The following is a 16994-nucleotide window of genomic DNA, read 5'->3' on the forward strand; positions in this document are numbered from 1 at the left end:
TTTTTTTTTTTTTTTTTTATGTTATGTCTAGAATCATGCCCATCAGTCCTTTAGTCACTATTTGGGGTAGGTGCATGAGAATTAAGTTTTCTATGACATATGTTTCACTCCAAATCTAGTCTTATTCTCATCCACAACTTGGACACTTTCTACCCACTAACTTTCTCACATTGACAACGTGTAGCTATATATAAAAAATGCCACATCATTATTATTCTTTTTTATATCATAGCCATCAAATTTAACAATAGGTTAAATTTACTATGAGAGCTTAATTGTGTTCAAAACATACATTTCCTCCTCCACATAATAAATTATCCCCAAAAAAAAACAAAAAAAAACATATATTTGCTTCCTAAGCCCAAAAAACCAGTTTTTCTTGACATGTTGAATCGTTGATCTTACTTTCCTGAGTCCCACATCTAAAATAAAAATATTTCGATTTTATAGCAGTTTTAATAAAGGAGGGAAGAAGAGCCTCATTACTAGAATAGGCTTTTTTATTATAAAAAATATATATTTAAGAATTGGGGTTCAAATAATGTCTAACACAAAATAGGGAATTGTTTGGTTTCAAATATGTTTGAATCTGTGGGCTCTAACTATCAAGAGAAAAATGACAAGTGTCCCATTATGTGCAATATGTATAACTCACTTGATTAATTCAATTAAGTGAATTATATAAATTGCAAATGACAATTGTAAATATCATCTTCATATTAGTGGTTAGAATCAAGCTCTTTTCCACACATCATATACACATGATTTTAGTTTAGTTTATTTATTTATTTATTTTTTTAGAATAATACACAAAATATTAGTTGTAAACACAATTTCATAATTTCAACCGAAACAATTTCAGGATTAATCATTACTCTCGTGTAAAAATTAAAATTAAAATATTTTTTTTTTAAAGCATATACGAAGACATGCATACCAAAATTATACTACAAAAACAGAATCAAAATATATACCGTTTTCCAAATATATGTACACACACCGTTTCTTTCTTTAACTTTTGGTCCTTTTTGTTTGCTTTTATAGACTCTGCAGGCGCGTTCACCTCAAACTCCCAAAACCCTCTTTCACTCTCTCTCTCTGAAACTCCTAAAACCCTAAAATCTACTGTATTCGAATGGCAGAATCCAGTCAGTTGAGTCATCTCATTGAGTCCTTCGTCGACTCGTCTCGTTCCCCGACTCAGCAGGTTCACCCTTTGCTTTCTTCTGCTCCAAATTCGTCACCTTTCATTGTTAAAATTTATTGCTATCTTTTACTATTACTCTCGTCTCATGCCGTGTTTGGTTGCCTAGAAAATCAATTTAAAAAAGAAAACCTTGGAATTTGAACTAATTCACATAATTATGTGTTAATTCAATATGAACCCTCTGCTCAGGCTAGCACAATTCAAATAATTATTGGAAAAAAAGTTAAAAAGAATATTAAATTACTAAGTTCTGGGTCGTTAAATATTGAATTACTTGTTTTTTATATTGTTGTTATGGCAAAAACGATGATGGGTGTGAAATTATTTGGCTATCTAAGTTTTATATTGACACCATATTTCATATATTGTTCTTTGGAATAAGTACTATTTGTGTGAAATTAAAGCCTTGGATAGCATGAGTACATTGCCTGGAAAATGCAAAATTTAATGTAATTTAGGAAAAATATGCCATTGGTTACATGGCTATTGAAGAGCAAGAGGTTTGGTGGGTCACAAAAGAGATAAAAGTTTTAAGTTGGAACTGTATGCGTGATATCCACATGGGAAGCCATACATGTTGCTACTGACAATTTTGGGATGTAAGCTATAAACTATGGAATAAGGGAAAGGAATGGCAAGAAGGGACGTGATCATGCAATTGCCTATAGGTTTTACTGTCTAGAGATAAGTCCAAAGGGCTCTTCTTTAGAAAGGTTCCCTATGTTATCAAAAAAAGAAAAAAAGAAAAAAAAAAGAGGGATGTGATCATGGTAGTCTTGCTCAACATTTACCTTTTTCCTACTATTGTTATTTTTTCTGATTTTTTATTTTTATTTTTATTTTTATAAGTGTTATTTTTTCTGATTTCAACTGGGAAAGATTTGAATTCACTGGTGCATGCGTGTATTGACCATCCAAGTAATATTTGTATGTAGCTTTATGATAGTTGCTTCATTCAAAATGGGCAATTTCTGTTGATTACTCAATTTTTTGTTTTATTGTTATACTACTTTTTTGTCGGATTTCATTTATGTTTTGCTATGCCGTGAGCTAGGTTGAATTCACTCAATATGTGTGTGCACTACAGGCTGCAAGCTTGGACAAAATTGCTTCTCGTGTGAAGAATGATGTATTAACTATGGAAGGACTGGTGTGCCTCTCTTATATAATATTTGTGTTTATTTAGTATTATTCTCTTGTTGGTCTATTTAGTTTTTGGTTTGTGTCTCTTATCATTTTCTAAAATTTAGGTCAGGGAGATGCAGATGTATTTGACCACTACAGATAACATCGTTCGTGCGAGAGGTACTTTAAGCATCTCTTATGAGGTGTTGGATGGAATGGTAGTTTTTCCTTTTGTGGTAATTAGTATATAAATAAATCAAGCTAAAGCTTGAATTCGAATACTCAAAATTTTATTAGCCAGCTACACTTTTTGAGTAGATTGCATGAATTTTTCAGTATACAACTGTACAATGGCAGAGCTAGGGAGTTGCCCCCCTGACCCAGCAAACTTTGATATGTTCAAATCTTAAAACCATGAAATGTAAAAATGTTATCAGTGTATTGCTTTGTTGAGATTTACCTGATGCTTTGATACTTGGATATGTTCATGTCTTAAAACCATGAAGTGTAAAAATGTTTTCAATGCAGTGCTTTGATGAGACCTAACATGTCCATCAACTTCTTTACGTAGAAAATTTATGTGTGTGTGTGTGTGTGTTAGTTATAAACTTTGTGATGGTCCCTTGTAGATATCTGCATGGTAAAGTTTTGTATTTTTTCCCTCTTTTGGTTGGTATGGGCTTGGAAAAAGTAGAGGGGGAGGGGAGGGTGGGGGTCTTGTGGGCCTTATAAGTTAACAATATAACTCTAGATTTTTGATAGGTTTTCTTATTCCTAAACCAAAATGATATTAGTTCCTGACAATTTCTTGAGACATGGTATTCTTTTCCAGGTATCCTTCTTCTTGCAGAAGTGCTTACATGTCTTGCAACAAAGCCACTAGACAATGCTACATTACATAGCTTGATAGGGTTCTTCACTGACAGATTGGTGAGTAGGAAGTTATTTTCTGCAGCATCATATATGAAAGATCTTAATTTATAATTTCTGATTGTGATCTTTGTTTTCTTTCAAGTTTATGACTTCCGTTTCCTTTTTAAATTCTACCTGGTTTGTGTGGTTCTATGATGTGCCCGGAGCCTTGGACAGATTCTGCTCCATCAACTTTACATGTTTAAGTCATATATTTTTCATAATTATGTGAATAATTTTTTTTTCTTATCAAGAGTCAATTACAAAAATAATTCTTATTGGAGATCAGGCTTTTATTTTATTTTTGCACAAAAATCTGTAAATCTATCATACTTTGATTGCTTTGCACACTGTACACTAGAAGTCTTTTTGTCCGTCTTCAGGCTTAAGGCCTCTATATTCATTCTCTGTGGGTACATGAATCCAGGAAAATTTCACAAACATGGTTTGATTTAGGTGGTTTTGTAGTTGCCTCCTTAATTGTTCTTCCTCTTGCTGAAATGGGTTACTATTTTGAAGCCTGTCTTTTCATGATTTGATGGCATGGGGAAGGGTCTTTCCAAGAGAGGAAGTTTGTGACTTGATCTTGATTTAGAGGTTGCATATGTTTTCATCATGGTTAATCATGTAAATACCACAAATAGAGATAGAGAATGGATATTATACTAGCCTCTGAACACGCACTACGCGCATGTTCAGAGGCACTTCCTTTTTTTTCAATTAAAAAAAAAACATTTGTATTTCTCTTAGTCAAGGTGCCTAAGAGGGTGGCTTTCTTCTTGTGGACCGCAGCACATGGCCGGATCCTTACCTTGGATAATCTCCGGGGCCTCCATTTGGAGAATAGGTGCTATATATGTTGCTGTTCTTCGGAATCTGTGGGCCATTTTCTCATTCATTGTCCGGTAGCTTATGCTTTGTGGGTGCAAATGTTACAAGCTTTTGGGATTCAATGGGTCATGCCAGGTTCTGTGGTGAGTTTGGTGTCTTGTTGGAGCAATTGGTTGGGAAAATATGCTTCGGACGTATGGAATATGGTTCTTGGTTGTTTGATGTGGGTTGTTTGGTTGGAAAGAAACCGACCCTCTTTTGAGGGTTTGGAGAGAACGCTTGATCAGTTACATGTGCTCAGCCGAAATACTCTTTTTGAATGGGCTAAGTGCTGGGGTTATTCAAACTGTTCTTCTGCTTTGGAGTTCTTTTTTACCCTTAGTAGTGCCACTTAAGTTGCTTCTCTTATTCTGTTTTCAGTTGTTTTTGTTTGCTGTTTTTTGTGTTCACCATCATGAACACTTGTAATGGCTGTTTGCATTTCTCTTGTTGAATAAAAGTCTTATTACTTATAAAAAAAAAACAATATCAAATGAAATGTACCTTTCTCAAATGTGAGGTATTGTGTCACCATCAGAAAGACCTTTAATTTTTGTGGGGAGGTTTGGGGAGTTAGAGGAGAGAAATGAGAGCAGGAAGGATTGGGGAGGAAGGGAAAACTGAAATCAGGAAAAAAAAAAATCATATCCAATTGTGGGTTTTAAACATGGAGTCCATCTATAAAAAAAAAATAATAATAAAAAGTGATATAGTTTTAAATTTTAGAATGGAAATACGTTTAAGGCTTGGAAGTTATCTTTTTAGAGAACTCCAACAATACATGGGTGTTACAATGTTAGAATTCAAATGAAAAATGTAACCGCCCTAGATAAAGATGAGCATTATTATTATTTTTAAAAAAAATTATTGGCTTGTTTTGATTTTGAGTAAAAATCAGAGACATAGGTTATTTTGACAATATTGGAAGCGTGGGATTGTTTTGATTCGAACGTGGGTTAGTGAGAGTTAGAGTAGTTAAAATTTCTTTTTTGTCCCTAAGTGACTGTTTGACACTTTGACCCACAAAATGTGTAGACTAATCATTAGGGATAATACTGGAAATAAGGACAAGAGGACATCTATGGTCTACTCTCTCAATATATAGAGATGTGTGAAGGGAGATTGAATTTGGTTAATCACCTTCATATTATTTCCTATTTTTTAGCTGTGGTGTTTTTGTATTGTGTTTGGGGCTTCCAACAATGACAAGTTCTTATAAAGTCGATGTGCTATATTTGTGGATATGTACTTTGGAAATTGGATAGGTTCCTTTTTGGCATTTTTCCCCATGTGTATTGATAGAGTAGCATATAGCTATTCTTTTAAAATTTGTTGGTTCTTAGATCGTTTTGTCAAGGGGAATTCAAGTGGAGTCTCTTTTCTTAATTTCTTTCTTTTGTTTCTTTTCAGTTTGACAATTCATGATAAGAACTGTCAGTAGTACTTAATAGGTACTCATCTCCTACATGTGTATGGCTTAATAGATCAGGATGTGCCCTTGAAAGTGAGTCTCATCTACTCTGAAAAAACATAGTTGGTCATGAACAGCTTCAATCCTGTTCAAGATTATTCATAAAAAAAAACAAAAAAAAAAAACCCCTAGGTTCAAGCCCTAATGTCGGGCTTATTATTTCAGAAAGTGTTTGTACCGTTGAAATTAATAGTTTGCATTCATGTGACTGTATGTATGAATATGTTTGGACACATAAACATCTTCATATGTATTTACGTATATAATATTTATGTATGTCCTGTTGAATTTTCATATTAATTAATTTATGCATTCATGTGAATGTATGTATGAATAATTTACACATACAAACGTCATCATATGGATATGGTGCATTTTTCTCCAGGAGGAGGTCATGTTACATGTTCAGGTGGTTGCATTTAATGATTTATATAATAACAATTCCAAAGACAGATTTACTCATCTCTCTCTCTCTCTCTCTCTCTCTCTCTCTCTGGTTTGGTATTCCAGAGCTGTTTATATCGGTTTAAGGCCAAGGGTTTTGTTTACATGTCATTCTGCACTTGAGATTCTTTTTTGTTAATTTTTATCTCTCTTAATATATGGAATTTTAGTTTTACCTCATATGATATATAGATTTTTTTAGATTTTAATGTAATTTCCCTCAGCTGAAAATTATAGCCTTTTTTACTCATGGTTTACTAGTTTACAGTTGTTTCTTATCAGTTTGTCTGGAAAATACCAAACCATAGAACCTAATCTGGAAAAGAGTCTATAATAGATGATATCATATTTATATCAGGAAAAGAGGATCATTAAATTTACAGGTGTTTCCTCAGATGACAATTATTGACTACCTTCAGAACTTTCTCATTGTCTTCTTTGAATTATATCTGTTCTGTAATATTAAAGTATAATAGATGATATCATATTTATACCAGGCAGATTGGAAAGCTTTACGTGGTGCACTTGTTGGTTGCTTGGCACTGATGAGGAGGAAAAGTAGTGCTGGTGTGGTTACTAGCACTGATGCCAAAGCAGTTGCAGAGTCTTTTTTACAGAACCTACAGGTGCAGTCTTTAGGACAGCATGATAGGAAGGTAATTCTTTTTTTCTCTCAAGCCATAGTTAATGGAGACAAATTAATAAATCTACACCAGATACCTACCAATACAATGCCTTATTACAATTTCAAAGTTTTTGACTTTACCATAAAAATGTTCTTGCAGCTTTGCTTTGAACTTCTGGAGTGCCTGTTAGAACGCTACCCCAATACAGTTACTCCAATGGTATCATTTCCAGTCTCATTTTTATTCTACTTTTCTTGTCCTCTTTTTGTAGTAATAAATTATTTTCATATCTGTTACTATAGAAAGAGGTCCAATGCTTTCTCCTGAAACCTGTTGAATTGAGTGTCTTAGAAAATTAACTTAAGACTAAGATAAAAGCTGTTGAGTTTGAGAAGGAATTTCTATGGTCAAATGACAAACCATGTGGGTTACTTTGTTCAACATGACGACTGTAGACTTGCCCCATTTCTCCACAAGAAATACCCTCTGGACCCACCATTTGATCGCTGTTAGTTTCCATATGCATCTACACTGCACTCACAGAGATACTTTATTTATATGACTAATGTAAAATCTAGAATTAAACATGTCTACTTTTGGCAATGGTTTTTTTATATTAAGACTGAGTTCAAATGAAGTTTATATCCCAAAACTGTAAGCTAGTTCTTAGTCATGCCATATTAAAATCATTTAGATTATCCCAAAACAGGGTTGTTTCTGGCATTATTCATTTATTTGTTTCTCCTTGCCACAACTGTGCTTCATGCTCTGTGCATGCAACTTGAGCTTTATAATCTCTTTCTCTCTCTCTCTCTCTCTCTCTCTCTCAGACACATGCACAAGCATACACAAATGCACCACCAAACCCTCCATTAGAGATATTATAGTCATCCAATGGTGTCTCTTACTTTAACATACTTCATCCTTTTTGTATGTTTTTATTAATTAGGCTTTTCTTTGTCATCTAGGGTGATGAGCTTATTTATGGAATTTGTGAAGCCATTGATTCAGAAAAGGATCCTCAATGCTTGATGCTTACGTTTCATATTGTTGAAGTTCTGGTGCAACTGTTTCCAGATACATCTGGTCCATTTGCAAGTTTTGCTGGGGATCTTTTTGAAATTTTGAGCTGTTACTTTCCTATTCATTTTACACATGTAAGCTGAATGCACACCAGTGGTTTTATTGTTTCACATGCTCTTTCCTGTCATTGATATGTGAAAATGGTTTCTTTCTTTGCATTATACAGCCAAGGGGTGAGGATCTTGGTATCAAAAGGGATGACCTCTCTCGGGCACTAATGGTATGTGGTGCTTACATTGGACTTTTTAGAGTATATTGTACTTAGTCTGATGCCTGAATTAATATGTGCTATAATGCCTTTTTACAATGTAGAGTTTCATGATGATTTATTGTAAAACATCTCCCCCCCACCCCTACTCTCTCTTCTTCCCACCCCCCCACCCCCCAAAAGAAAAAGGTGGTGCAAGGGTTACTGGAAACACAGGTCTGATTGATTTCTACTAGAGGTTTATGCATATTTCATCAATTCATTATGGTCTATGGTTTGCCTTACATATTGTTTAAGGATCTAGCTGGATGTGCTTAAGTAACAAAAGAAGCCTGTGAATGGGTTGATTAAGTTAGTCTTTAAAATGTTTTAATTAAGGATTTTGGGTCTAGGAAGATGTTTTTAGCTATATGAGAGGTTAATTATTTACAACTTCCTTGCCCTCTTATTTCTTCTCCTCCTTCTGAAGGGGTAGCCTGAACCTGGGTTGTTATATGTAATAAAAAATTATATTGAAGTCTATGAATAATGTTCTGTGAAATTCACACTAGTTTTGTTTTTGTTTTTAAATCATGGTTTTTCAGTTGTTGGTTAATTTAATTATGACCAAGCTTAAGACCTTGTCCCAAGTCCGAACTTTTTGGGGTTGGTAGTTTCAATTCTGTATCTAGAGCAATATGTCATGTTATGATGTTTTTTCTCCTCATCTCTGCCGATGCCTTTTTGGCCTTTTGTCCATGCTATGCAACAAACTTGAATAATACTTCTCATCTGCACTGGTTCATTCCTTGGGCTTTTTGCACACATTAACTGGTTTCACTCCCAATTACTGTTCTCATAATCTTTTCAATGATCAAGGGGAGGAGATTTGTGCTGGCTGTCTGCCTATCTATTGCAACATACCCTTATTCAGGCTACTGCCAGCAGTCATAATTGATAATTCGTTAAAATGCATGCAGAAAGTGTTAATTAAAAATTTAACGGTATTAAATTGATCATGTGATGAGGTGGATGTGGTGGATGATTTCTTTCAATTCTTGGCATCCAATTTACCTTCAGTGATTGATGGTGATTGTATGAGATGGAAGTTGACGAAGAACGGGGATTTTAATATCCGTTTGTTTTATCATAAGTTACATGGTTCTTCCTCCGTTGTTTTTCCATGGAAAGGTATTTAGAAGGTTAAGGCACCCCTGCGTGTCTCTTTCTTTGTTTGGACAGACGCATGGGATAAAATTCTCACGGGAGATAACTTGCGGGTTAGGGGCTTTGATTTCATTGACTGGTGCATTATGTGTCGTTGCTGTGGGGAGACACTGGATCATTTGTTGTTACACTATGGAAAGGCTTATCGGCTGTGGAGCTTTGTCTTTAGAACTTTTGGGATTTCGTGGGTTCCCTCACATTCGGTGACAAATTTTCTATTTAGTTGGTGGAACTGGTGGGGGAAGCATTCATCTCACATTTGGAATTTAGTTCTGTTGTGTTTGATGTGGTGTATTTGGAGGGAACGCAATCGGCAGACTTTTGAGGACTTAGATAAATCAGATGACCAGCTGCTTGCTCTCTTTTCTGATTCCCTTTTTGATTGGTCTAGGGCTTGGGGACTCGCATTTAGTGATTCTCTCCCTTTGTTCCTTAGCTCTCTCTTTCTTTGTAATTAGTGCTTCTTTTATGTTTTTGCTTTTCTCTTCTTTTTTGTACTTTTTGATATGCTTTGTGCTATTTTGCATTTAGCATTTTTGTGAATATACATCTTTCTTACTTATAATAAAAAAAAAATTGATCATGTGATGTGAGGTGAGAAATAGGTATATGCAAATTTTTTATTGTATGATAGTAAAGTTAAATGCATCACTTAAGTGAATTTCCTATGATAATATGACTCTTAAAAAGGAAGGCAAATAGATTTACTTATCACTACTATTTTACCGGGTTATTTGCATACAAACACTAGTTTGATATGTTATCTTTACTTGCAAAGTAACTGTATGTACCTCATTCTTCTGTAGTTGGCATTTTCCTCTACACCTCTGTTTGAGCCATTTGCCATTCCGTTGCTTCTTGAGAAGCTTTCTTCTTCTCTACCATCAGCAAAGGTTGGTGCTAATTCAATGTAGTTTCACTCTGTTAATGTTTGTAATGCAGCAATCTGTACTATCATGCTGTTTAATTGATTGAGCCCCAACTTTATATGCTCACAGCTCGATTCACTGAAGTATCTCAGCAGTTGCACATCGAATTATGGACCAGAGAGAATGGCAAAACATGCCAGAGCTATCTGGTTGTCAATTAAAGATGCATTATATACTTCACTGCAAGAGCCTACTTTATCCTTTACTACAGAATCTCTAGATGGACTTGTTTTTCAGGAGAATGAAATTGCAAAAGAAGCTTTAACGCTTCTGCAGCAGGTTATTATGCAAAACAATGGTCTTTTTTTAAGTTTGATTGTTGAAGATGAGGACATAAATATAATTTTGAACACTGTCCCTACTTATGAGAGTTATAATGATATTCCCTTGCAAGGCAAGCTTAAATTATTTGCAGCTGGTTGTATCCTGTCTATTTCTACCAAGACCTCCGTTGCTTGCTGTCATATGATTTTCGAAAGCTTCTTCCCCCGCTTGATGGAAATTCTGGGGCTTTCTGAAAAAAATTTATCTGGAGATCACTCACCGAAGGACAATTATTTAATCTCCAAAAGACTAAATTTTGGAGCTCTTTATCTCTCTGTCGAACTTCTTGCAGCATGCAGAGATTTGATTGCAGGCTCCACACAAATTGCTAGTAAATCAGTTTCTACATATGAGACAAGCTACTGCATGCTTCATAGCTTTTCAAATTTATTAACTAAGGCCTTTTGTTCTACCTTGGTGTCAAGTCCTCATGATGCAGATATTTATTTTGGAGGTGAATGCTCTTATCTTACAATACCATAGGATATATAGATTTTTTTTGTCCTGACCATGTTAATTTTTTCCATAAAAAATCTTAAGGATAGACCTTTTTTAATTAAGCATATAATATGATTAGCAATACTAATTACACATGTAATCACTTACCAAAAAAAAAAAAATCTAATTACACATGTTATCATGTGCAAAATCTGTCATTTTGAAAGCTTTGCTGTTCAAGTTTATCTTTCTTTCCTGCCATTGTTTGCTTTTTAAATTAGTTATCACTATTCCTTTTCTTTCTTTCTTTTTTCTCTAATGAGAATAAATTATTTGTAAAACCTGACAATATTGATAATTTATTTTGGACTTATATGCAGTGAAGGGTTTACAGATTCTAGCTACTTTCCCAGGAGATGTTTCTCCAGTACCAATATCCGAATTCGAGAATATTTTAATCACATTCGTGTCAATTATCACAGTGAATTTCAAGAAGACACTATTATGGAGATTGGCATTAAAGGCATTGATGAATATTGGCTCATTTATTGATAGAAATAATGAGTCTGAGAAAATTTTAAGCTATATGCGAATTGTGGTTGAAAAGATTGTTTCACTGGTGTCTCTTGATGATGTTACCATGCCTTTCCCCCTCAAACTGGAAGCAATATCAGGCATTGGCACAAGTGGACTGAATTATATGCTGCACATTATCCAAGGATTTGAAGAGGCTTTATTTGCCAATTTATCTGAGATTTATGTATGTATAACACTGAACTCATCTAACTTTTTTTTTTTTTAATAAATCATTTGACTCTTCTATTTGGGACTAAAGAAACTAGGTCATGGGATGTCCTTTGAGTAAAAAGTTTGCATCTTTGTGTCATCCTTTTGTGGTGTTAACTTATTAGAAGTGTGTTTATTTAGTTGGTGTATCTGTTGAGAATTCTGCAAGCAAAAACAGTGGTCTGTATCTACACCAAATTTGGGATTGAAGACATTAATGATCTTTTCTTTACTTTCTTGTTCACATTCAAATTTTAAATTCATTTATTTTCTTGAGCTAATGGCACTTCAACATTGTATCTCATCTGTGTAGGTCCATGGAAATTTAAAGTCAGCCAAATTCACAATTTGGCTTTTGGAATGCTACTCTAATAAATTGCTTCCATGGTATAAAGTTCTACTCTGAATGTTTGCTTTCCTTATCTTCAGTTCATTGTACTTTTTTTCTTGAATGATTTGCATGAATTGGATTTGAAGTCGATTATTGCAACATGTGATATACTTGCTATGTTTAGGACGTCTTTCTTTTTCTTTTTTGTCTTCCCTTCAAAATGTAAGATTTGACCCTCCCCTCCTCTCTTAAGATAACAAAGACCTCCACTGCTACCAAGACCCTGCTTCACTTCGACCTTTGATCTGTGGTTCAGTTATTTTCATATTTACAAATAAACATATAACAAGAGATTCATTTCTAAAGATATTTGTAGTGAGTTCACGAATGTTTTCAGAACCCTCAAACTGAAGTAGGGAAGATGGGAGGAAAAATTATGTCACCATGTACTTGCATCATTAGCAGCATTTTGTCCCATTTTAACATTCATCTGCTGACATTCTTGGTGCCATTTGGTGTGATTTCCTGCTGATGACATGAAACCCTTTGTTGGAACATTTGCAGGATCCATGAAAATGGAGTTTTTGAGGAAGTTTTGTTGCGATTTCCTATTAATATTTGGAAGCAAATTGAAAGTTGTGTTGGTTTTAGTGTCCCAGAAAAGGTAACTAGAGCTGCTATTTCATTTCATTATCTTTATTATTATTAATGATGTTGACAGTGATGTCCTGAAAACTTCTAAGTACATTTGACATCAGTGGTTGGGCTTCGGGGGTTAACTATAATGATTAAATAATTTCTATTCTGGAAGTGGAAATGATGTATTTCTTCTACTTTAGGAGCTTCTTGATGCAATGATGACTACAATGAAGCATGCTGTTGCATTTAGTTCTGAGGAAAGCCAGAACGAAATAATCCAAAAAGCTTACAATGTACTTTCATCAAGCACTTCTTTTCCACTAAAGGAATCCATGGCCCTCACCATTCCATTCCAACTGGAAGGTCTACAGCTCACTCAGAAGATGGACAATCTGTTGTGTAGAGATGAATGGATTCTTTCACTATTTGCATCTGTAGTCATAGCAGTTCGTCCGCAAACACACATTCCAAATGTAAAAGTAATATTGAATTTATTCATAACAACTCTTCTTAAGGGTCATGTTCCAGCAGCTCAGGCATTGGGTTCTATTGTTAACAAATTTGGTAAAAGTTCAACTGGATCTGAGATTTCAAGTGACTGTACCTTGGAAGAAGCACTGGATATCATTTTTCAATTAAAATTATGGACCCATCAAGATAATGGTGCTTTGCTGAGATGTAGTGTTAATGGAAGTGAGATGGGTCACACTGATTTATGCCAAGCTGTTGTGAACAATAAATTGCCCCAGATACCTGCCATTACTGGACTATCATGGATTGGAAAAGGTTTGCTTTTGCGGGGTCACGATAAAGTTAAAGATGTAACTATGATTTTTCTGGAGTGTTTATTGTCAAATGGCAATGCCTTACCATTAAGTCAGCATTCACTAGAGAACAGTTGTGAGCAGGATTTGCGTGTTTCTGTGATGAAAAGTGCGTCAGATGCATTTCGTATTCTTATGAGTGATTCTGAAGTTTGTTTGAATCGGAAGTTCCATGCAATAATACGACCACTCTATAAGCAACGTTTTTTCTCCACCATGATGCCTATTTTGCAACCTTTGATAATGAAAAGTGATTCATTACTTTCTAGGTACCAAATATTCTTACTCAGAACTAATTGCACTTTGCTTGCTATAGTGTGCATCAGATGCTGTGTACCTTGTCTATGTAATTATGCATTGTTCATCTTATAATATATTCATGTTGATTTAATGATTTTAGCCATTTTTCAAATGAAATTCAGAACATTGAACTTCCTAAAATGAATTCTAAAATGATTTAAAAACATCCCCACAATTCATATGGTTTTTAGCTTAGCTCTGTCTTCCTGCCTATTATCTGGTGTTGTGTCTTAGCATAATATGTCAACATATTTCCATTTTCTTTAATGCTTCTCATCTGTAAGATGCCAGTAAGCACTTAGGTCATTGCAAACTTGTAGTAATTTGATCTACAGAGGACTGACTTGCATTGCAACATTCTACCTTGTATCCTCAAAGCTTTGAGTAAATTGGTGTTCAGACTTGAACAATTTTCTTTTACAACAGCATATTTGTGTTTTACTTGAGATTTCTATTGCCTGAGATTGTTCCTTACTAATTGTCTGCCTTCTAGTTTCAAACTTGTCTTGTTGCTGGAATTGGGTATGAAGTCAAGAGGGAACCATTTGTCTAGCAATTCATGAGAAACCCTTTTACATAATAGTTTGCTTGAATCTGCAAAGCATGTAATTGACTTACCTGCTAGCTCACCTTGAAGAATGGGTCTTTGACCACTTAATGGTAGAATGAAAGGCATATTTGGAAACATTCTTTTATCATGTATCCTCTTAACTGCTCTGCAATTTCAGATCCATGCTGTATCAGGCATTTGCACATATAATATCTGAAACTCCATTAGTTGCTGTTCTGGGCGAAGCCAAGAAGGTTAGTGTCAAATATCTTTGTACTTTCAGTGATTAGTTTTTTTCCCCTTGTTCTTATCTTGGACTACATCAAGCAACTAATTAGTAAGATACCATACAAATTTGGCAGCTCATACCTATTCTTCTGGATTGCTTATCCATGTTGAACAAGGATGCTCAGGATAAAGATACATTGTACAGTCTCCTACTAGTCTTATCTGGGATATTGACAGATAAAGATGGTAATGCTAAATGTAAATTTCTATTTGTCTGACTTATGAAAAACATCGCATTGCATCTCACTTTTATAGAGTACTTATTAGATTATGATCTGTGTTTTACTATGACTGCTCACCCAGTTCTGGTAGTATATGATCTATTTTCTGTTTTTACTTGCAGGGCAAGAAGCTGTAGTTGATAATGCTCATCTTGTCATTAATTGCCTCACTGGACTCATTGCCTACCCTCATATGATGGTACCAGATTTTTTTCTTCGAAAGAAAATCAAATTTACTTTGATGCTGACTTATCCCTTGAGTTCATTGTTACATTCATTTAAATTGACACTATTCCTTTATAAGATTTTTTTTTTTTTAAAACTCAAACATCAGCTTCTTTCCTCTTTGCTTTGTACTTTATCCCTGCCTGCTGCTGCATTCCAATTTCAGTACAAATTAGTATGCAAATGTTTCTTTGACAATCTTCAGATGCTACATAAGATCGACTTATACCTTTTTGTTGCTAGTTGTCAAATGAATTACTATTTTACTTTTTTTTTTCAGCCATGATGGGTTGGACCCCTGACCTCCATGTTCAAAGGAGAAGTGTGACTAGGTTATATGGTCATTGATCACTGATAATTATACTTCAGAAATGACCTCATGTTCTTAAGCATTACATTGTTATGACTTACAAGTAGTTTTTTTAAATACCTATGCGTATAGAGCTTTATAATATATTGCTAGTGGAGCCTAATTGAAATTATTGGTGTTTAATTTTTCTTTTTGTGTGTTCAGCTTGTTCGAGAGACAGCCATTCAATGTCTAGTTGCCATGTCCGAGCTGCCACATGCAAGGATCTATCCCATGAGAATACAGGTTAGTAAAACTTAAAATATGCATCATTGCTATTTTCACTTATCAATAGTCATTGCTATTATCCATAAGAATAATCACATGGGCATTTACAACAATGCTTCACTGGAGCTCATTTTGTACCAACATATCTTTCATTCTTTCTTTTCCCTCTTTAATTCTTTAATAAGAAACAATTTTTTGATGGTCAAGAGTCTTGTAACTCAATTGGCACTTCCTGATGTTTCCAACAAAGATGTCTAGTTTAAAGAATCTCCCCTCCCCCAACTATCAAATTATCAAAAAGAAACTATTTTCTGGTTTACCTTGTGTGTACTTTTTGGCACCTTTATGCAAATGAATCATATCCTTATCCAAAGAACAAAACAAAACAAAGAACAAAACAAAACAAAGAAATGCTTCAACTTATCATCAAATCTACATGTCTTGACTGTGTCTGTGTCATGCTGTCATTTTCAGGTACTACAAGCTATATCAAAGGCTCTTGATGATTCCAGGAGGGCTGTTCGGCAGGAAGCTGTCAGATGCCGACAGGCATGGTCAGTCCTTGATCTATCCTACTTACCTTTAATGTTATTTTACATGTGTAGGTTTTCTTTCTCCTGCCCAGTGGTAGGGGGGGGTTAATTTTATGTTTATTTCAATTAATTTCTCTTGATAATTTATTAGGGCATCAATTGCATCAAGAAGTCTTCATTTCTGAATGACGCAGCAGAGTTTTTTCGAGGCTGGGTGCTGCTTGCTGGACAATCTTTTATTGTTTTGTTTTTTGGTCCTATAACCTGCCTAGTCAGCATAGTGTATGAAACTTTAGGTTTAGCCTTCAGACATTAATCAATAGTCTATATTATCTGTAGAGTGTAGATAATCCAAGTTGGACGAGAAATTTTGTTGCTATTAAGAATGTGATTAGTCTCTTATCGTTAATTAGTAGACTACTATACTACCTGTAGAGTGTAGATTGGACATGAAATTTTTGCTGTAATTAAGAAGTTGGTGTAAAGTAATTTGATTTTCCATAGAAAGAAAAGGCAAACATCCATTGTGCTAACGTTTCCTTTTTAAGCCATTGACAACAGGAATTCAGAAACATTATTGACAAATCAGCAGAACATAATTTTTTCAAGAAGCAGCTCTATCTTCATAATGTATCTCAGATATGATGGCTTTTCGTTCTGCCCAAAAGGGGAATACGCTAGGGTTATAGTTTGATGGTCAGAGTTGATTCCATGATATAACTTCATTATATACCACAGACCAGAATAGGCTTTGGTAACATACATTCCAATGATGGAAGGGGTTATGTCATGACAATGTCCAAATAATAGCCTCTATATCCTGGTGGCACAAGAAAGGTAACAGCAAACAGTAGAGACAGCAAAGATTAAGAGCTTG

The 16994-nt window shown here is 34.7% G+C and overlaps 1 protein-coding gene across 3 annotated transcripts; it reads left to right on the forward strand.

The window, feature by feature from the left end:
- The first annotated feature begins 1036 nt into the window (after nt 1–1036).
- LOC115992272 (MMS19 nucleotide excision repair protein homolog) lies at nt 1037–16650 on the forward strand. Of its 3 annotated transcripts, none has more exons than XM_031116420.1 (20): nt 1037–1207; nt 2295–2357; nt 2458–2512; nt 3165–3262; nt 6527–6685; nt 6815–6874; nt 7624–7812; nt 7905–7958; nt 9959–10045; nt 10151–10859; nt 11224–11603; nt 11943–12016; nt 12525–12624; nt 12800–13692; nt 14452–14527; nt 14636–14759; nt 14905–14981; nt 15522–15602; nt 16059–16138; nt 16269–16650. In XM_031116420.1, exons 1-20 carry the CDS (start codon nt 1136–1138, stop codon nt 16300–16302), a joined length of 3465 nt encoding a protein of 1154 aa, XP_030972280.1. In that variant the 5' UTR covers nt 1037–1135; the 3' UTR covers nt 16303–16650. The 3 variants fall into 3 exon arrangements, with proteins under 3 accessions (XP_030972280.1, XP_030972281.1, XP_030972283.1); XM_031116421.1 differs by having other exon boundaries at nt 14636–14747; XM_031116423.1 differs by lacking the exons at nt 1037–1207; nt 2295–2357; nt 2458–2512 and having other exon boundaries at nt 3175–3262; nt 6531–6685.
- Nucleotides 16651–16994: the final 344 nt, after the last annotated feature.

This window comes from Quercus lobata, chromosome 5, assembly GCF_001633185.2.
Source record: "Quercus lobata isolate SW786 chromosome 5, ValleyOak3.0 Primary Assembly, whole genome shotgun sequence".
Taxonomy (NCBI): Eukaryota; Viridiplantae; Streptophyta; class Magnoliopsida; order Fagales; family Fagaceae; genus Quercus; species Quercus lobata.

Bases quoted from the DNA above. Each gene is read 5' to 3' on its own strand.
- LOC115992272 (XM_031116420.1), top strand. From the start codon at position 1,136: ATGGCAGAATCCAGTCAGTTGAGTCATCTCATTGAGTCCTTCGTCGAC. The intron at 7,813-7,904 runs GTAAGCTGAATG...TGCATTATACAG, and splicing joins TTCCTATTCATTTTACACAT to CCAAGGGGTGAGGATCTTGG. The intron at 13,693-14,451 runs GTACCAAATATT...CTGCAATTTCAG, and splicing joins AGTGATTCATTACTTTCTAG to ATCCATGCTGTATCAGGCAT.